Genomic DNA, 21,465 nt, shown 5'->3' on the forward strand with positions numbered 1-21,465 from the left:
GTTAAGGGGAACGGGGGTGGTGTGTTTCTGAGGGGCGGTTTGCGGGTACAGCGAAGGAGGGAGGCGCGGCCCCGCCCGCTCCAGTGAATGATGACGACGACGCGTGCGCAGCGGTTTTCTTTGCCCTTGCGCTCCTGCGCCCATGCCGGGGCGGGCACGTGACCATTAATCCGACTTCGGCGGGAATCTCACCCTGCAGCGCCTGCAGTTACGGCGCGAGGCGAGGGCGCAGCGGGTGGCGCCCGCGCGCGAGCCTCCCTCGGTCACTGGGGTGCGCGTGGGGGGCGGGGGGGAGGAAGGAAGGCTCGCGGCGGTTAAAAAGCGGCGGCGCACGCGCACGGGTAGGCGGTCCACCCCCCCCAGGCGGAATTGTCCTTCGCAGACTCCCCCCCTCCACTTCGTGCCTGTTGCTAGGCAGACTTCGCACCTGGCCGCACCTGTGGGGCAGGCCTTTGAGGGGAGGGGGGTACAGTTGTGCCTCACTGAACACTAGGGAGGGGGCAGGCTGCGCTGGGCCAAGTTTACCCCCCTCCCCCACCCTATTTTGGGGTGTTAGTGGGATGGGCTGAATTTACCCCTCCCCCCTGCTTGGTGTTACTGTTTTGGGGAGGTGCTGACCACCCCCTCCATTTTTGGGGGTGGGTGGGATCCATTAGCGTCAGGGGCAGAGCCCCTCCCCCCTCTACTTGACAGCATCATTGGGTGGGTAGTGCCTTCTCTGGGGACATTACTGGGGGCCCTAGCCTCCATTCTGAGGGGGTGGTATTGGGAGATTACACCCTGTTTTGGAGGTGGTGTTTCTGGTGAGTTATTCCCTCTCTTTTTGGAGGGGACCATACTGGGGGTGGGGCTATACACTCCTTTGTGGGGGATCGCCAGGCGGGATGTGATGTCCCCTCTTTTGAAGAAGTATTATTGACTGGGGGAGGGGTTGTACTCTCCATCTTGGGCTGGATGACTCATTTTTTTTACAGGGTGATGGTTCATTGCTCTCTTGGAGTTGTTACGGGGGAGTACTTCATTTGCGGGTTTTTTGTTGTTTTTTTTGAGGGAGTGGTTATGATAGCATTTGCTGGAAGCACACTTTGTTGTTGAAGGATTTATTAGTGATTGATTCAGTTTCTAGTTTGAAGCCATGTCAGGATCAACTCCAAAACAGACCTCCAGTCCGCAGACAGTTGCTGGTGTTCCGGATCCTGCTCCTGCTGGACCTGAAGTCCCAACTGACAGCTCCTTTGGTGAGCAAAACCTAAGCTTCACCACCACAGACCTCAACCTGGTGGAAATGACGGAAATAGAGTACACCCAGCTTCAGCACATACTCTGTTCACACATGGAGGCACAAGCAAACGAAGGCGAAATGGAAGCTAGGCTCAATTCTGCTTTCTTCTCAGCTAGTAATCCTGCGGATCAACCTCAGCACCAGTCCTCAGTGAACACCAATCAAGCTGGCTATCCATCATACTCTGGGAACCAGTCAGTTTACCCAGTTATCTGTCAGTCAGGTCTGTCTTCTGACAGCAATTTAATGGGTTCAAACCAGTGTCTGGGGCACATTGACTTTCAAGAGCTCAGAATGATGCTACTTAGTGAATCTAATCTCGCTTCTAATGAAGTAGATAAAACACCTAATAGCAGCTCTGTAGAAGTCACAGGGCACAGTATAGTAAGAGTTAAACATGGTGAAAATTTTGGTGGGACAAATAAAGAAACTGTACTTGTTGAAACTTCAGCACCAGCTCCTGAGCCTAGATCTAAATCTGCAGTTCGTGTTCGTTTGGAAGACAGATTCAACAGCATCCAGACAGAAAATCCCAGATGTCAAGAGCCACAAGACTCTGGAGTGACTCTTAACAAGTGTGTTGTCATTAACTTTAGTTTAAAGTTTACTGTTAAATAATATATTTTCATGTAGTTCAGTATTAATTTAGGCAGATTCAAACATACGAACAGTGCAATGTTTTTAATACCCAAAATAACTAGCTGTGTGCTTTGGCACAAAATTAAGATCTTGAGGAAGTGGGGGCCCAATTCCCATGAACTTAAAATGGTGCTTGCTTACACTAGGTCTGAACTTGGTCAGTTATGAATACAATACGCAATATAGTTGTGTAAATTAATTAATTTTCAACTTTATTTTTTACATCAATATCAAATGTAAGCAAAATATATAAACCAGAGCTTTATTTCGATGTTTGGTTTGATCATTTGCCTGCTAAACCCAGGGTTGTGAGTTCAGTTCTTGAGGGGGCCACTTAAGGGTCTGGGATTGATCCTGCTTTGAGCAGGGGGTTGGACTAGATGACCTCCTGAGGTCCCTTCCAACCCCGATATTCTATGATTCTATGTTGCATCCTTCTTATTTTGCAAAAAGTAATGCAGATTTCACACAGACTAATCAGAGGACTCTGGTTAGTGTTGTAATGTAAAAGCTTGTCTGCACAAATCCGCTTGTAGCAAGATATGAACCTCAGACTTGCACACACTGCCACTTATTTGAATATTTTTGTTACTGAGCCTGTGTTTATTACACCACAATATGTACTTTTTCAGTTTCAAACTTAGAGAGCTGAAGGAAATTACTTTTATGAAGTCCAACAGTGTATTTTCACTGTACAGAATAAAATAATTTATTAAACAGATCCTTTTTGCCATTGAAGTCAGTGAGGTAAACAGTTGGCCCTTAACGGTAATGTGTATTTAAAGTAAATTGAAATAATTTTTTTTTTTAGTTATTGTCACTAGAAGAGTAGATCATTTTCAAGTAACTGGTCTTGTTTTATTTTATTTTACTTTTTTTTTTTTGTAGTTTAGTAACGCTTATTCGTCAACCAGCAGAACTAATGGGTGTGCCTCTTCACCAGCAGCAGAATAAATGTACTACATTAGTGAAAAATAAGACTGCTGCTGCAGCTACTGCTTTACAGTTCACATATCCATTATTTACTATGAATGCCTGTTCTACTTCTGGAAGTGCTAACCCTTCACAAACACAGGTAGATTTTATGTTTTCTATTACTATTTGTAGCCTTCTTCTTTGCAACTTTAACAGTAGTCTAAATTTGTAAAAATTCTGCAAGATTTAACTAAAATACAATTTCATTTTAATTGATCAGATTCAAAGTTATTTTATAGAGTTAAGTCCTTATATCTCTTACATGAATTTGTACTCAACTGTCAGGACCAACAGTCTATTAGATTTCTTTCCAGGAAGGTACTTTTGTTTAAGTCACTCAATTCACTGCTACATCAGTTTCCTTCACAAAGACATAGCTACCTGCAAGTAGGTGGTTAGCAAGTAGAGTTGTCTCTTGGTTCCTTCTTTCCATTTTATTTTGACAAAAACTCATGAAATTCATTTTCTCAGTTACTACAAGCCAAGAATAATAACCAAAACTGGCACACAGAAACTGCCAGAGGTACAATAAAACTACACAAACGATCTGGATGTTAAAATCACATTACCGTGGTACAGAAAAAAAATCACAATTGGCATTTGATTTATCAATACAACTCATAGGATGGGACTAACATTAAAATACATATCAAAAGTATTATCCTCCTCTTTTCACTTAACACTCCCTAATTTCCTTTTCAGAACTCTGGCACATCATGTACTATTCTGGAAGCTGCCAAACATCAAGACCTTGGATTACCTAGAACATTCTCTTTCTGTTATCATCAGGAAATTGAATCCACTAAACAAACAGTAGGCACTAGGAATAAAGCTTTACCTGAACAAGTTTGGATTAAAGTAGGAGGTAAATGATTTAGCTTCTGCTCACTTTGCTTTCTGTGCCACTCAGCCTCAAATTATATTTCTTCTGACTTACTTAGTCAGTTTGTTTTCAAGGATGAATGTGCTTTTACTGGTTCCATATATGCAATTTGAACTCTACAAATAATCTATAGAATCAGTAGATATTTGACAGACTTTCAGAAATGATCAACATCCTTGCTGGTTTCTGACTATAGTGTTTGCCCCTAAGTGCTGGTGTGGCAAGCCACTTTATGAGGGAGCCAAAACTATCAGTGCGCCAGCACATCCAGGGGAATTTCAAAACCTGAATTATCATTCTTCAGGTTCTCCCCTTGTAGTAAGTCTCCACCTGAGGGGCATCGGGGGATTTCAGAGCAGTGAGAACAGGGCAAGCCATGGCAGCAGGGCTCCTATAAAAATGTCAAGTATCAGAGGGGTAGCCTGTAAGTCGGGATCTGTAAAAGCAGCAAAGAGTCCTGTGGCACCTTATAGACTAACAGACGTATTGGAGCATGAGCTTTCGTGGGTGAATACCCACTTCGTCGGATGCATGTAGTGGAAATTTCCAGAGGCAGGTATAAATATGCAAGCAAGAGTCAGGCTAGAGATAACGAGGTTAGTTCAATCAGGGAGGATGAGACCCTCTTCTAGCAGTTGAGGTGTGAACACCAAGAGAGGAGAAACTGCTTTTGTAGTTGGCTAGCCATTCACGGTCTTTGTTTAATCCTGAGCTCATGGTATCAAATTTGCAGATGAACTGAAGCTCAGCAGTTTCTCTTTGAAGTCTAGTCAGTCTCATACAGCAGTTTGTCAGGCACGGGCCTCTGTGTGGCTGCCCCTGCCCTCCCCAGCTGGACAGATCTGCAGGGCATCCTGGAAAATCTGTGCATGTGATGGTACTCTCTCTCTGTCTCCTGTCCCACAGAGTGACAATAGTTGTGCTAATGCAGCAGGGAATAATTAGGAGGAAATATCACAAGCTGAAATTCACTGAGACCTATGACCCATATACAGGAAGTTCCCCTTTATGGGAGCATTTGATCCTTAATTATTAACTTGATATTGCTCATTTATTGATTGACATTTTTTCCTTTGAATATAGGATGAAAAAGTTGATTGCCTCAACACTAGTTTACATTTAGTAGTGCAGCAGTAATTATCTTGAAAATGTGAATTTCATATTTACAGCACTTTATATTTTCAAAGTGCTTTAGTAGAATTAGGCACTTAATTTTCAGATGAACTTGAGTTCAGTATGAACGCATTTGAAAATAAGAAGAGTTACAATTACAGAGGTCTAACTTTTTTATATTAGTTACGGATTAGTCCATCAAAATGAAAACTTACAAAATCATAAAGTTTCAGTGAAGCTTAATATTTAGTAAATAATGATAGAGTGGGAGAATCAAAAATAAAGTACTGCTTTTTCCCCTTGTTTTGCAAAGAAGAAGCTTTATGTAAACAAGCAATAAACAAAAGAAGTCGCAGCAGAATACGCCAGTTGGATGCAAATGTAGACCGCAAACCTCTTAGTGAAATTCAAAATATATGTGATAGCCAAAATACTGCATCTACACAAGGTACTTGGCAGTCAACACAGGTAAATTCAAGTATGCAGGCACAGAGTGGAACTCAGGGAGGAATCTCTCAGCGCCGGGAGAGACATAACCGCATGGAAAGAGACAGAAGGTAATTTCCATGGCTCTGTGAAGAGTTCCACAAAAATAAATTCTTAAAGCATAAATTAACTACAGTATACTAATTATATCATTTAAAATAGATTATTGGACATGCTTTGCTTACTTTGTCAGCTGGGGAATGTGGCATTCTCATCAGGGTGGTAAGGGATTAACTCTGTGTATACAAATTTGCAGAGGGACAATAGGATTGAGGTCTGTTATTTTTCACCTCTATACAGGGGTGAAAGTAACTTAAAGGACTTACTGGTACGCCACAGTCCTGAGTAGGAGGGCGGGGCCTTTAAGTCCCCCGGCCCTGATAGCAGCAGCTGGGAGCACCGGACCCTTAAATCACCGCCGAAGCTATCAGCTGTGGAGGCGAGCTCCGGCCACCACTACCGCAGTAGAGCTTCGGATACTTTAAATTGCTGTCAGAGCACCGCTGCTGGAGCCCTGGGGTAGCGGCAGCGGCCCGGGGCTCTGGTGGTAATTTAAAGGGCCAGGGGCTTCTGGCCACTGCTACTACAGCAGAGTCCCGGGCCCTTTAAATTGCCGACGGAGCCTGGGGGCTCCTGGCTGTCACTGCTACCCCGGGGCTCTGGCAGTGAATTAAAGGGCCCGGGGCTCCCGCCACTGCAGGGAGCCATGGGCCCTTTAAATCGCTGCCCAAGCCCCAGGGCTCCTGGCTGCCTCCGCTACCCGGGGGCTCCAGCAGTGGGGCTCTGGTGGCAATTTAAAGGGCTCGGGGCTCCAGCCGCTGCCAGGAGCCCCAGGCTCTATAAATCGCTGGCCTGGGGAAGCCAGTACAGTTGGCGGTGTACTGGCTCTTGCCATTATGCCATACCAGCTTACTTTCACCTCTGCCTCTACTCATTATTTATTTATTTATTTAAAAACATTTTTGCTGTTAACAAGCATGTTATCTCTGGAGACACAAATCCACAGTTTGAGAACTGCAAAACTAATTATCTCTGATGGTATCTTCTAGACTTGGCACTGAGTCCCATTGGGTAGATAGAAAGATTAACCTAAATAATCTATACAGAATTCCCTGGAACCCCATAAAATTGGGTCCCTAATCCAAGAACTATTGGAACTCATTTACAAAACTTTTCTTAAACATTATATGAATATATTGTCTCATACTATAGAATTAGAATTTATAATTCATATTCCATGATGAGATATCTTTGAGCTATAATGTATCTTAATTCAAACTATCTTTAGATAGGTTTAAAAAATCATTGAATTTTATCCGCCCGGGTTCTCATGTAGAAAAGGGAGTGGGTGTCTGCTGAAGGCAAATTAAACTCTGGTTTAGGTGTTTAGGTTTTTTTAAAAATTATTATTGACTCTCTAATAATATAAGATATACCAAAATGCTTTAACAGATTCTTTCAAAACATGGCTATTTTATAACAACACAGGAAGTATGCAAACTTCAGGTACATAGGTGAGAACATAAGAACAGCCATACCGGGTCAGACCAAAGGTCCATCTACCTCAGTATCTGTCTGCCGACTTGGCCAATGCCAGGTGCCCCAGAGGGAGTGTACCTAACAGGCAATGATCAAGTGATCTCTCTCCTGCCATCCATCTCCGTCCTCTGATGAACAGAGGCTAGGGACACCATTATTACCCATCCTGGCTAATAGCCATTTATGGACTTAGCCACCATGAATTTATCCAGTTCCCTTTTAAACATTGTTATAGTCCTAGCTTCACAACATCCTCAGGTAAGGAGTTCCACAAGTTGACTGTGCACTACATGAAGAAGAACTTCCTTTTATTTGTTTTAAACCTGCTGCCTATTAATTTCATTTGGTGACCCCTAGTTCTTGTATTATGGGAATAAGTAAATAACTTTTCCTTATCCAATTTCTCAACATCACTCATCATTTTATATACCTCTATCATATCCCCCCTTAGTCTTCTCTTTTCCAAGCTGAAGAGTCCTAGCCTCTTTAATCTTGCCTCGTATGGGACCCTCTCCAAACTCCTAATCATTTTAGTTGCCCTTTTCTGAACCTTTTCTAGTGCTAGAATATCTTTTTTGAGGTGAGGAGACCACATCTGTATATAGTATTCGAGATGTGGGCATACCATGGATTTATATAAGGGCAATAATATATTCTCAGTCTTATTCTCTATCCCCTTTTTAATGATTCCTAACATCCTGTTTGCTTTTTTGACCGCCTCTGCACACTGCGTGGACATCTTCAGAGAACTATCCACGATGACTCCAAGACCTTTTTCCTTACTCGTTGTAGCTAAATTAGCCCCCATCATATTGTATATATAGTTGGGGTTATTTTTTCCAATGTGTATTACTTTATATTTATCCACATTAAATTTCATTTGCCATTTTGTTGCCCAGTCACTTAGTTTTGTGAGATCTTTTTGAAGTTCTTCACAATCTGCTTTGGTCTTCACTATCTTGAGTAGTTTAGTATCCTCTGCAAACTTTGCCACCTCATTGTTTACCCCTTTCTCCAGATCATTTATGAATAAATTGAATAGGATTAGTCCTAGGACTGACCCTTGGGGAACACCACTAGTTACCCCTCTCCATTCTGAGAATTTAGTGATTTCAAAGTAACTGTCACTTTCTGTAAATTAATTAACTGTCTCTCTCTCTTTTGCAGCTGATTAGTGGAAATGAAAATAAAATGTTTTCTAATTGTGATTGAAATATAGTTAGAATTATTCTAAGACTAATACAATAAACTATAAATAAAGCTGACATAGTTGACTTGACTCCACCTACTCTCCCATCTCATTGGACATGAAGTGCCAGGTCCAGACATAATGTGCGCCGGTGAGCCTCAGCTAGCAGAGTGGTCTATTGAGAACTACTCTGATATAATTTAGCCTGTAGGCTGCGCTAAATTACAGCGGGGGGCATTTCAGCTCTCAGCCAGCTTCAGGATCAGGCGAGCAAAGAGGTGGCTTTCAGTCACCTTCCCACCACTCCCAGGGTTCTCTGCCAACTCACAATGCTAACAGGGCACAATTGAACACCATGGAAAAATGTCATTTGCTTTTCACTCCTAAAGCCACGTCTTTTGCACAGGGTATAACTGCGTATAGATCCTAATTTGATACAAGCTTTTTGTGTCTTAAAGGCAGTTTTAAGAAAGACACATGCTAGCAGAAGTGAATAATATTGAAGTGAGTGATTGCTAATACTGTAGAGCAGCCATAAACTGAAAGCTCTTTGGGCAGGGATTGGCATTTATTATTATATATTTGTACAGTGCCAAGCACAATAGGGGTCAACCTGATGTGGTCTTTAGACACTATTGCACTGTAAATGTTAAATAATGACCACAAAAGCAAAAATACAACTATTAATATTTGTGTCTAAAGTTTAGTGCCCATGTTTTAGGTCTCAATGGATTCTCCCCATCGTGCAGTGATTCAGCACAAACCCTCAGAACTTGAAGCCTCTGCTAGGGGCTGGTCTGTCAAGCCCTGGCTAAAAACTAAAGCTGGTATCCTCTTCTCTCCCCAATAAAAACTCGGACGAAGGGTTGCACTGGCAAAATTGTCTTGGGGTGACTGCAACTCTGGAATGTAGGCAAATTAGCTGGCACAAAGCAATGTAATTTACATTGACCTGGGCTAGCTTTGGTGAATCTTCTAAATATTTGTGTTTATTCCTATTCATACCTGTCCAGTGTTGGTCCTCTCAAAATGCAAAACAAATATCAAACAGCTATACAACCATATATCTATGTCAGCTATCTGGGTTAACTGGCTGCTAGAAATTATTATTTTGCGTTGACTGTAGGCGCAGAATCCGGATTTGTTGTGATGAATTGAATCTTCTGGTTCCATTCTGCACTGCTGATACTGATAAGGCAACAACATTACAGTGGACAACAGCATTTTTGAAATATATTCAGGAAAGGCACGGGGATTCCCTGAAAAAGGTTAATAAATCTCATACAATCCATCTTTTTTAATTTTTCTAATAATGATCTTAAAATGGTTAAACATTTTAACTAAATCTGTATTGCATCACGAAAGACTCATGAAACACCTGTGTTGGACATTTACTTTGTCTCTTAAAAAACTTGGCTGAAGGATACAAAGTCAATGAACTGGATGTTCTTTTAATAGGTATTACTAGAATGGTTTCAATTGAGCTCATAGTCTGTGTTGCATCAGATCTCACAAGCTAAGTAAAGTTTGATATGGTCCATTAGAGCCACACTCGGGAATTAGGGGAACCAGAGCAGGCTGTAGGTTTGAAGCCTTCTCTAAACATTCCACTTTTTATCCGTATCTATCCTGCTCACTCATACACGCTGAGCTGTTTTTCCCATTCCATCTTCTGCTTCCTAGTCTAATCGCTCTGGTTTTATAAGTGAATTTATTTGTCTTGTACTTTATTTTAGTAGAGAGTTCAGTAATTAGGGCTGTCGATGAAGCGCAGTTAACTCACGCGATTAACTCAAAAAAATTAATCACACTTAATTGCAGTTTTAATCACACTGTTAAACTAGAATACCAATTGAAATTTATTAAATATTTTGGATATTTTTCTACATTTTCATATATATTATATTTGGTGTTGTAATTGAAATCAAAGTGAATATTATTTTTTATTACAAATAGTTGCACTGTAAAAATGGTAAACTAAATAAATAGTATTTTTCAGCTCACCTCATACAAGTACTGTAGTGCAATCTCTTTATCATGAAAGTGCAACTTAAAAATGTAGATTTTTTTTTGTTACATAACTGCACTCAAAAAACAGAACAATGTAAAACTTCAGAGCCTACAAGGCCACTCAGTCCTACTTCTTGTTCAGCCAATCGCTAAAACAAACAAGTTTGTTTACATTTACAGGAGATAATGCTGCCTGCTTCTTGTTTGCAATGTCACCTGAAAGTGAGAACAGGCATTTGCATGGCACTTTTCTAGCCAGCATTGGAAGGTATTTACATGCCAGATATGCTAAACATTCATCTGCCCCTTCATGCTATGGCCACCATTCCAGAGGACATGCTTCCATGATGATGACGCGCATAAAAAAAAGAATGCATTAATTAAATTTGTGATTGAACTCCTTGGGGGAGTTTTGCCCGCTTTCTGCCATACATTTCATGTTATAGCAGTCTCAGATGATGACCCAGCACATGGTGTTCATTTTAAGAACACTTTCACTGCAGATTTGACAAAATGCAAAGAAGGTACCAATGTGAGATTTCTAAAGATAGCTACAGCACTCGACCCAAGGTTTAAGACGCTGAAGTGCCTGCCAAAATCTGAGAGGGACAAGGTGTGCAGCATAGGTTCAGAAGTCTTAAAAGAGCAACACTCCAATGCGGAAACTACAGAATCCAAACCACCAAAAAAGAAAATCAACCTTCTGCTGGTGGCATCTGACTCAGATAATTAAAATGTCCCTAGCCATTCTGGTGCCCTATGCAGCCTCCTTGTGGGAGGAGCAGGCCTCCGTGGGGGGGCTGGCCCCAGTCCTCCGTGGGGGGGCAGGAGCAAGCTTGGAGGAGTAGGGGGCAACCCCCCCCCACAGAACAAGCTTGCGGAGCGGAGCAGGTTGGGGCCGGGTTGTGCCACTTCCTGCTGCCCAGTGAGTACAGGGTCAGGTCCGCATTCCCCCCTGCCCCTGCACTCATGAGGCAGCGGGAAGTGGAGCAACCCAGCCCCAGCCCCAGCCTGTTCCACTCTGTTCCCCTGGCTCCCAGCCTTGGAGGGCCCAACCCCCGCCCCAGCAGTCACCGATGGCGCAGCTGGGGCTGGATCGCTGCACTTCCCACTGCTGGTGAGTGCAGGCCTGCCCCCTGCTGCAGTCCTCAGAGGAGTGGGGGGTGGGGCTGGGGCAGAGCAGAGGCAGGGCAGAGGTGAGGGCTTTGTGGAAGCAGTGGAGTGGGGCGGGGCTGAGGTGGAGAATGTGTGGGCAGAGGCGGGGTGGTGGGGCAGAGGCTTTGGGGAAGGGGTGGAGTGGGGGGGGCAGAGCAGGGGCTGGAACAGCACGCAGCTGCAGGTGCCCCCAAATTTCCTGCCGCCCTACACAGCTGCGTACTTTGCGTATGGGTACGGATGGCTCTGTACATGGACGCATGTCCCCTGGAATGGTGGTTGAAGCATGAAGGGACATATCTTTAGCGCATGTGGCACATAAATAGCTTATAACACGGTGCCATGAGAACACCTGCAACGTGGTGCCATGAGACCATCTGTTCTCACTGTCAGGTAACATTGTAAACCAGAAGCGGGCAGCATTATCTCCTGCAAATGTAAACAAACTGGTTTGTCTGAGCAATTGGTTGAACAAGAAGCAGGACTGAGTGGACTTGCAGGCTCGAAAATTTTACATTGTTTAATTTTTCAATGCACTTTTTTTTACATAGTTCTACATTTTAAGTGCAACTTTCATGATAAAGAGATTGCACTACAGTACTTGTATTAGGTGAATTGAAAAATACTCTTTTTTTTACAGTGCAAATACTTGTAATCAAAAATAAATATAAAGTGAGCACTGTACACTTTGTATCCTGTGTTGTAATTGAAATCAATATATTTGAAAATGTAGAAAACATCCAAAAATATTTAAATAAATGGTATTCTATTAACAGATTATACATGATTAATTTTTAATTGCTTGACAGCCCTCATATATATATATATTTATACACACATCTTTCTGTATGCATATGATGTTATCCAATGATGACGGCCGAGGTGATTTTGACACCCATGCACAATGGCCATGTAGCAGTAGCCTTCAGTGGCCTTTTTAGTATATGGTCCCTCCCGGGAGGTGGTGGCGGCGGCGTACAGCACTTCAAGAACGGATTTATTCCCTAGTCTCTTTTCAAAATGACACCTTAGGGCAGGCACTATGAAGACTAGCATTCGTATGCAGAAGTCTTTGGGGTTGGAGCATTTGTGTCCACAAAGTTTTGTCCACTGAAAAAGCTGCCCAATTTGTCATAAAATTAAGCTTTAAATTGCAGAAATGTAGTCAAAAATAAAAGTTCTGCCTTCAGCTATATACAAGCAGTATCCATTGACTAATGGGCTGTATGTGACCAGTTGAAAATAGAATTTTCTCCTAAAATGCTAACTGATTTGACACACAAAAGTTCACATAAATGGAGGAACAAATTCTATCCTTCCCTAATAGTTGTGGCAGGTTCTGATTGCAGCAAAACCAACAAGATTCCACAGCAGAAGGGAGCACTATGCTGGGAGCCAACAGAGATCTATGTTCATTTAATACTACATTGCAGGGGTTCCTTATGCTCCACTATGAAAATGGGTTTGGGGGATGCAGGTGCGCTGGAGGCACAATTGCAAACATTCACTATCAGAACTGTTGGGGTTATAAAAGGGCACATTAGCTGGAAGGGGCTCCTACAGTATTTAGTCAGTAGTAGCAGGCAAATTTTTTCTGCCCAATTAAATTGTTTTCTAAACACCTCACAATTGTTAATGTATTTAGCCTCCCAGCATGCCTGTGAGGTAGTGAAACCCTATTATCCCAGTTTTACAGATGGGGAACTGAGGCACAGAGAGGCTAAGGCCCAGATCCTCAAAGATATTTAGGCACTTAACTCTGCTTAGGTACCTTTGAGGAGTGACTTGCCCGGGGTCAATCAGGCAGTCTGAGGCAGAGCAGGACATTGAATCCAGGTCTCTCATGGCCCAGGCTAGCACCCTAACCACTGGACCATCATTCCCTCGACAGTTTACCAGTTGCAGGATTTGCCCGCCCCTTAGTAGTTTAATAATAATTTACTTAAATATGTATTGCATTAAGCATGATAATAATTACTTTGTATTTTTGGTTTTAGGAATTTGAGACTGTGTTCTGTGGTAAAACAGGCAGGAGACTAAAACTAACAAGAGCTGACTCATTAGTAACATGTCCAATGCAGGAAAACATACAGAATACCACAGCAATGGAGATCAAGTAATTTGAACTACATACCCAGCGTTTTATGGAAAGTATTGATACCTAATGATGTTCCATAGCAATTATTTTATGTCCACATACTGGACTTCATCTCCTGTGACTAATTTGAAATTGAAGGATCCAAGAGTGACTTGCAAAATATAATTTGTAAAAATACATAAATAGAACAGTAAAGAAAACATTCTTTATTCAAAATGGAAAGATAAATGAATTACCAACAATATTAATTGATCAGTGTCCTCTTAGAGAGCTTTGGGACCAGAAGCAACAAGAAAATGTCATGACAGCCACTAAATTTTTTTTCCCCCAATAGTTACCAAAATCCATTTTAACTTGATATAATATAGTTAGAAATTGTTATAGACCATCAACCTGTCCTGTTGTATTTAGTCAGTCATGAATGTACATGCCTGTTAAATGTAAAATAAATAAATAAATAAATAAAGATGCCATTATAGTGCCCATTTCACAACTGAAACAGTGAGAAAATTAAATTGGTTAGCGCTTGTATAATAAGTACACATCTTACAAACATTATTATATGCATTGGAATTCAAATTTGAAGTTCATATTGAACCGTACATCCCCATAGGACTAAAGAATCATACAATGCTATTGGCATTGCTTTTAAAATACAGTAGTATTTTAAATACTTCTTGCACAAACTATCCAACAATTTTCCTGTATTGTTGCTTTAGTCCAAAAGTGGTATACTGTAAACGGTGAATTATTTAAGTGCACAAAATATTTTCATATTAAAAGAGTAGAAATGTCTCTACTTGTTAATAAGATGCAATGTTCAGGACAGAAATAGTATATTTTATGAACTGAAAAAGTGGCTTTATTAATTTCTTAAAACAGATGATGCTGACAGGTTTTATAGTACAAAAAAAAGTCACCCCAAAATAAATACTGTTTTAAATCACGGATATTCACAATTTTGCAACAATTTATTTCTAAATAATTCTAATAAAAACAATTGGGGGAAGATGGGGTTTAGTAGAACAAGCTTTGATGTGTATAATGACAGTTACAACATCACAAAAAAAGGTTAAAAAAATCTCCTTTTATTTTTACAATAGTTCATACAGTAATTTTGGCTGGTGTTGAGAAGAGCATCCTTTCTGACTTGGGATTTTTTTCACAAATTCTGTGCCAATAGCTGAAGTAGAGGGTGTGAAGATGCTGTTATTGAATATCCTTTATTATAACATGGAAATATACAAAACTCTCCCCTGTAAATTATAATATATACATTACACCCTTTGCTGAGTTAGATTTCAAGAGTGCAAAGGGTTTAACATTTACTAGCCATGGCAAATGTTTGAGGTACAGTCTAATAATTCATGGTGGACAACAAATATACATGGTCAATGATGTTCAATTAGTGCCTGAATCACTACTGAATTCAGTGAGCATAGACTCAAACCTTTATGCAAAATAGCCACAAGCTTTTGTACAGTTAGGGAGATGACAGTAAAAGGAGCAGCGCTTCCTCCTGTAGGTCTCTTCAACAAACTGGGGAGGAAGGGAAAGTGAGACTGATTTGCAGTAAAAATTCTGGAAAATAAGGGGTGAGAGTGGGGAAGCAATTTTAAGCATCTTTTTAGTAAAGGTTTTTGTCTGATGCTTTCCTGTGTCATGGAACTGAATAACTGTGTCAAAGTCTCCATTTGTTCATTTTAATAAAAGGAATATTTGTCCATTTATCACTAGGAGGATTCTGACTCTTTTCATACAATTCACTGTTTACTTAAATATTCAGTCACTTCTCCACTTTTAGTGCTGAAGATTTTTTGGATCCTCCTCCAACAGCACCCATGCAGGCTGACGTATCACAGATTCCTGGAGTTCCCTGAGCCCCTATTGCACCAGGTAAACCAGGATCACCTGGCAGACCGGGTTCACCATGAGCACCATCTCGACCATCTTTACTAATTCCAGTTACACCTGGTGGACCTTAAAGAAGAGAAAAGAAAAATGGTTTAGGGTGAAATCCTGGCTTTTATTTGCATGTAAAATTTAAAATATTAGGTAGGTATCTGTAAGCTGTAAGAGGGTTATATCTAGTGCTGTATTATGGCTCTCTGAAGTATAGGATATCTGTAGTAAATAGGGTAATGGTTTGGGCCACAGGCTAAATTCTGCTCTGTTATAATGGTTTAACCCTGGAATAACTGAACTGGATTTAGTGGAATTACTTTGGATTTACACTGGTATAGCTGACAGCAGAAGTTTGCCAATTCATAGTTGTTCCTACATATATGTCTGCTTGTTTTGGGGACTACCATACTTTGCTGTGGCTGACCATTTCAAAACTGGCTTCTGAGTGAGTCATCTCTCTACTACCACATAACCCAGATTAGCATGGTAACTGTAGAGAGAAAGAAATTCAGACATAGCGCAAACCACATGCACTATGTCTGAATAGCCTTTATCCTAGCCTATAGTGATTGCTGCCTCCCTGATGTTCAAAAAATGTGTAAGGCTGGGATTTTCAAAAAAGCCTAAGAGAGTTAAGTGTCCAAACTCCATTGAATTTTAATGGGATTTGAACACCAAATTTCCTTAGGTCCTTTGTACATCTCAGCCTAAAGTCTTAGGGTACGTCTACACTACGGGATTATTCCGAATTTACATAAACCGGTTTAGCAAAACAGATTGTATAAAATCGAGTGCGCCCGGCCACACTAAACACATTAAATCGGTGGTGTGCGTCCACGGTCAGAGGCTAGCGTCGATTTCTGGAGCGTTGCACTGTGGGTAGCTATTCCGTAGCTATCCCATAGTTCCCGCAGCCTCCCCCGCCCCTTGGAATTTCCGGGTTGAGATCCCAGTGCCTGATGGGGCAAAAATCATTGTCGCGGGTGGTTCTGGGTAAATGTCATCAGTCACTCCTTCCTCTGGGAAAGCAACGGCAGACAAGCATTTCGTGCCTTTTTTCCCTGGATTGCCCTGGCAGACGCCATAGCATGGCAAGCATGGAGCCTGTTTTGCCTTTCGTGACTGTCACCGTATATGTACTAGATGCCGCTGACAGAGGCGATTCAGCAGCGCTACACAGCAGCATGCATTTGCTTTTGCATGACAGCAGAGATGGTTACTAGCCATACTGTACCATCTACCATGCCATAAATTGGCAAAAAGATGATCATGGTTACCAGTCCTTTTGCACTGCACCTTCTGCTACTGTCATAAGTGCCCCTGGCTGAGATAGCCGGGGGCGCAAAAGCCAAAATTGGGAATGATTCCCTGAGTCAATCCCTCCTTTTTGGTATCTAAAAATAGAATCAGTCCTGCCTAGAATATGGGTAAAGTGTACTATAGAACCAGTGTATCATAGAACCAGAGAGCACAGCTGCTCTGTGTCAGATCCCGCAGAAATGATGAGCTGTATGCTATTCACGGGGTGCTCCTGCAACAACCCCACCTGTTGATTCCGTTCTCCCCCAGCCTTCCTGGGCTACTGTAGCAGTTTCCCCCCACTTGTGTGATGAAGTAATAAAGAATGCAGGACTTGTTAGTGAGAAATGAGTGGAAGGCAGCCTCCAGCTGCTATGATAGCCCAGACAGGACATTAAGCAGTGTGGGGGAGAGGAGCCCAGCATCCCGCTGCTAGTCCAGGGACAATTGAATCTTTTCTTTACACATGAAGGGCGGGGGCTGATGGAGCTCAGCCCCCTGTTGCTATGATGAAGACGGTTACCAGCCATACTGCACCATCTACCAGGAAAAATTAGGAGTTTTTTACACAGGCGCCCTTGATCGACCTCACTGATGCTAGTCAGCATGGTTACCAGTCCTTTTGCACTACAACATCTGCCAAAAGGCTGATGATGAGGCTGGATATCAGCCATATTGTACCATCAGCCACCCATAGTGGGGGGGGGGAGCGAGGATGTTGGTGTTGACTGCTGCAGCATCGCGTCTATCTGCAGCATTCAGTAAAGATAGGGTGACATGTAAAAGAGTCAAGAGAGGATTGTTTTCCCTTTCACTTCTGGGGGTGGGTGGGGGGGTGCGTAAATTGCCGAGCTATGCCCTGAACCACCGCGGACACTGTGTTTGACCCTAGAAGCATTTGGAGCTCAGCCAAGAATGCAAATGCTTTTCGGAGACTGCAGGACCTGTGGGATAGCTTGAGTCCTCCAGTCCCCGCTCCCTCCCTCCATGAGCGTCCATTTGATTCTTTGGCATTCCGTTAGGCTTGTCATGCAGCAGTGCGCTGAGTCCCTCTGCTATGGCGCCTGTCTGGAGATTTTTTAAAAATGATTTTGAATTTCGTCTTCTGTAACGGAGCTCTGATAGAACAGATTTGCCTGCCCTTACAGCGATCACATCCGCATGGTCCATGCTGGAGCTCTTTCTTTATTTTGATTTTTAACTGCATCGCCACCCGTGGTGATCGGAGCTCCACGCTGGGCAAACAGGAAATATTCAAAAGTTTGCGGGGCTTTTCCTGTCTACCTGGCCACTGCATCCGAGTTCAGATTACTGTCCAGAGCGGTCAGTGATGCACTGTGGGATACCACCCGGAGGCCAATACCGTCGATTTGCGGCCACACTAACCCTAATCCGATATGGCAATTCCGATATTAGCGCTACTCCTCTCGTTAGGGAGGAGTACAGAAATCGATTTAAAGAGCCCTTTATATCGATATAAAGGGCCTCTTAGTGTGGACAGTTGTGGCGTTAAATCCGTTTAATGCTCCTAAAACCGGTTTAAACGCGTAGTGTAGACCAGGCCTTAGAGGATCCTCAGCTTGGCTTCTAGTTTTGTACCTGCTATCAGTTGAAGGTGAAATAATAGGATTCATGTGGGTTGATTCCCAAAGGCACAAATCAAAGAGTTAAGTACAAAAGCAACTCTCTTTTGCCATTTGGGAAATCTTCCCCTTGTGTCCCTCTACTGAATTTGTAGCTGCAGTAAAAATGTCCCCGTAAAATACATTGTCTTAATTATACTATGAAAAGGTCTATCTGGGAGGAGATTTATCATAAAAATAAAAGTATATTCCTGAATAAACAGGTCCAGTCCATATTGCTGTCATTTGGGTACTTTCCGGTCATACTAAATACTGCATCAGCTTACCTTGAAGTCCTTGATCTCCATCAGGCCCATCAATACCTATGCCAGTGCCTCCTTTGTCTCCCTTTTCACCTGTATCACCTGTAATGATGTAAAGACATTTAAATTTAAATAATAATTTACAGAGACAGCCAAGTTAGCCCTCATGTGTGGAGGGGAAAATCCGGTCACCATAAAGGGTAATGCAAAACTTAGTGCCAAGAAGCTACCTGCATGGATCCAATTGCCAGACTTGGGCCCCTGGTGTGCACATTTTGCGGTTTCTGCATTTCTTGGAATTTACTACTTTCATTTTTTATTTAAAAGTTATACTTTCATTATAATTGGCTGCATTTTAAAATCACATACTCTCACTACTGGAACTTTCATTAGCCAATCAGATCTCTTTACAATTGTCCATCATTTTATAGTAAGGATAAAGGGCCAGATTTTCAAAGGTGTTTAGGCACCTAAATGGGATTTCCAAAAGCACCAAGATGTCTAACTTTCATTTAAATCACTGGGAGTTAGGGCCTAGACACATCTGAAAATCTAATTAGTCACCTGCATCTTTAGGAGCCTAACTACCTTTGAAAATCTGGTCCAAAGTTCATAAATTTGGCAGCAATAATCAACTACCCTAGAGGGTAGGGGAGAGCGAGCGACGGGGGCGGGGGGGAATGGAGTGACCGGGGGCAGAGCCTCAGAGAATGGGCGGGACAAGGGCGTTCCGTTTTGTGTAATTAGAAAGCTGGCAACCCTATGAGACATTTACTAGTGGCTTCCCAGAAGCAAAAGTTAAATTTCTGCAGAACCAAGTTCTTTAGTGTGCTGCCCCCTAGTGTTTTATCTCACGTATCACAGAAGATCTATACATTACATTTAGGAGTTTTAAAATCTTCAAATGCTGGATTTGCTTTCAGCAACTGTTACCAATTTGCAATGTTTGCACATTAATTGTAATGTGTAAATAGCTAACGATAAAGTCCCAATCTTGCAGCATTTGCTTATGTGAGTAAGGTCTGTAGGCTCAGGCCTAAGTAGCCTTGAGATGCAGCATACTCTGCCTTTGTCCTCCCTCCCCGCCACCACCTAACTTTGTCCTAACTTGCCATCTTAATTCTGTTTAAGGAAAAAAACAAACAAACACACTTGCTTCCAAGAAACACACAGTTATATTTAGCCCTAAAGGTATATGTCACTTTGCAATGGTAGTAGGTTGGTGCTAAAGGTCTTTTGTCCTAAAAGTTTGCTATTTATGGGTAAAATTCTGGATTTCCCCTCAAAACCCAGGTGATTTGGGTTTTTGTGGATTTGCAAAACAAAATCCATCCCCCAACACGGGCAGACCACAGTGCTGTAGTGAACCACTCTGCAGACTTGCACTGGCCATCATGCCTGGATGATTCTCACACCAGCAGCACAAGGAAAGTTTATGTTTAACACAGTACTGTACTGTATTTGTTTTGGTTTTTTTTTGTCTGTGCTGCTGCCTGATTGCGTACTTCTGGTTCCAAATGAGGTGTGTGGTTGACCTGTCAGTGCGTAACTCTGGCGTTCATAACTCTGAAGTTCTACTGTACTACTGAGGAAGCTATTGCAGACAAATGCAATGGCATGAACGATGGCACAGGAACAGGAGGAGGAAATACTGGGAGGAGTTCAGGGGGACAGTGGTCATAAATCCCCAAGACAAGCCTCATTCCTCATTATACTAAGTATATCACAGTGATGAGGATTTACTTTGTTAACTAAACAATACATGCCTGTTAATGCCTGGAGCTTCAGCAGCTGCACATGCTGCAGTATATAGCCGTCCCAGATTATTTGATTCTTATAAGTGGTTGATTCTTACAAGTGGAGTATTTAGTATAGGAATCATTTTGTTCCGGTGGTTTTGATCACTATATGCAGTTGATTCATATATCAGCGATTCTTATAAACGGAGTGCACTGTAATACAGAAAATCCTGACCCCTTTCCCCACTCTAACCTCCCAAGGACCTGTTCCTGCACCACTGAAGTTAGGAGAAGTTTTCTCAATGATTTCAAAGGGAGCAGGAGCAGGTTCATTATGCTGCTCCTGATTTCATCTTACTCACCTCTGGGACCAGGGTCTCCAAGTTCTCCTGTCGGCCCTCTATATCCAGGTGGACCACGAGCACCGGGATGACCAACACTTCCCATTGCCCCAGGTGGACCTGGGGGACCCGCTGGGCCAGGTCGACCCATCAGTCCAGGAGCCAAGGGCCTTCTCAAATTAGCAGCTAACTGTGCAATTTGTTCTGAGGAAAAAAAAATATAACAAAACCAAAACTAAGTTATTTTGCCTTATGCCTGTGTCTGAAGTTTGAAAACCTTTTTCTGGTATGTGACACTTGCCACCAAAGTGTATCCAATCAAAGGAGAAGATTATAGGCTCTGGATTTCTGAAGCTAGAATCTGTCCTGGTAACCCACAACCAGAGACGCCTTGAGCTGAATCTGGTGAATGCATTTTGATAAGATGACAAAAAATGGTTTTTCATTATAGTAAACCTCTGGACTTGGGGGGGGGGAGGTTGCTCAGAAACGTCTAAACACTTTGGAAACTGATGTATTTTTTCTTTCATTTTATTTATAAACTAAAGGAAAACACTTTAAATAATTTTGAAGCAAAGTTTAATGGAAATTTCAATTACTTGAGTATTAATAGGTTTGCAGGTTTTAGTTTCTGCCACAAAAAGTGACTGAAACACAATCTTCAAGAAGCAAAATATTCAAAAGACATAAAATAATTTATTTGAAGCAAAACTTTATTGCTCTATCAGGAATGAAATCCCGTGACCTTTGGCATCATAAAACAGCAACTATATCAATGAGCCATTCAGTGAATGGAAACTATACTTTGTAATGATTGGCTAGTAATACAAGTCCCATTGGAAAGGAATTCCTAATGTCTCAGATTATTACAATCATTGTTAAACTAAATAGAAACAAGTGTTCTCTGACTATAAAGTGTAGCTATAT

At 42.0% G+C, this 21,465-nt stretch overlaps 2 protein-coding genes across 8 annotated transcripts in view; one reads left to right on the top strand and one right to left on the bottom strand.

Moving 5' to 3' along the window:
- Positions 1-187: 187 nt before the first annotated feature.
- On the top strand, positions 188-14,319 carry TCFL5 (transcription factor like 5). Of its 7 annotated transcripts, none has more exons than XM_044986381.1 (7): positions 188-341; positions 1,127-1,857; positions 2,810-2,996; positions 3,599-3,761; positions 5,206-5,449; positions 9,233-9,374; positions 13,269-14,319. In XM_044986381.1, exons 2-7 carry the CDS (start codon positions 1,136-1,138, stop codon positions 13,389-13,391), a joined length of 1,581 nt encoding a protein of 526 aa, XP_044842316.1. In that variant the 5' UTR covers positions 188-341; positions 1,127-1,135; the 3' UTR covers positions 13,392-14,319. The 7 variants fall into 7 exon arrangements, with proteins under 7 accessions (XP_044842316.1, XP_044842313.1, XP_044842314.1 ...); XM_044986378.1 differs by having other exon boundaries at positions 189-341; positions 1,120-1,857; XM_044986379.1 differs by lacking the exon at positions 188-341 and adding an exon at positions 369-803.
- A 74-nt stretch (positions 14,320-14,393) lies between these two features.
- COL9A3 (collagen type IX alpha 3 chain) overlaps positions 14,394-21,465 on the bottom strand; it is a 67,411-nt gene continuing 60,339 nt past the window's right edge. The window contains exons 30-32 of the mRNA XM_044986376.1: positions 20,560-20,742; positions 18,483-18,560; positions 14,394-15,349 (exon numbers count right to left, since the gene is read on the bottom strand). Of these exons, the coding sequence (XP_044842311.1) occupies positions 15,156-15,349; positions 18,483-18,560; positions 20,560-20,742 (455 nt within the window). The 3' untranslated portion in view covers positions 14,394-15,155. The remainder of the gene's footprint in view (positions 15,350-18,482; positions 18,561-20,559; positions 20,743-21,465) is intronic.

This window comes from Mauremys mutica, chromosome 13, assembly GCF_020497125.1.
Source record: "Mauremys mutica isolate MM-2020 ecotype Southern chromosome 13, ASM2049712v1, whole genome shotgun sequence".
Taxonomy (NCBI): Eukaryota; Metazoa; Chordata; order Testudines; family Geoemydidae; genus Mauremys; species Mauremys mutica.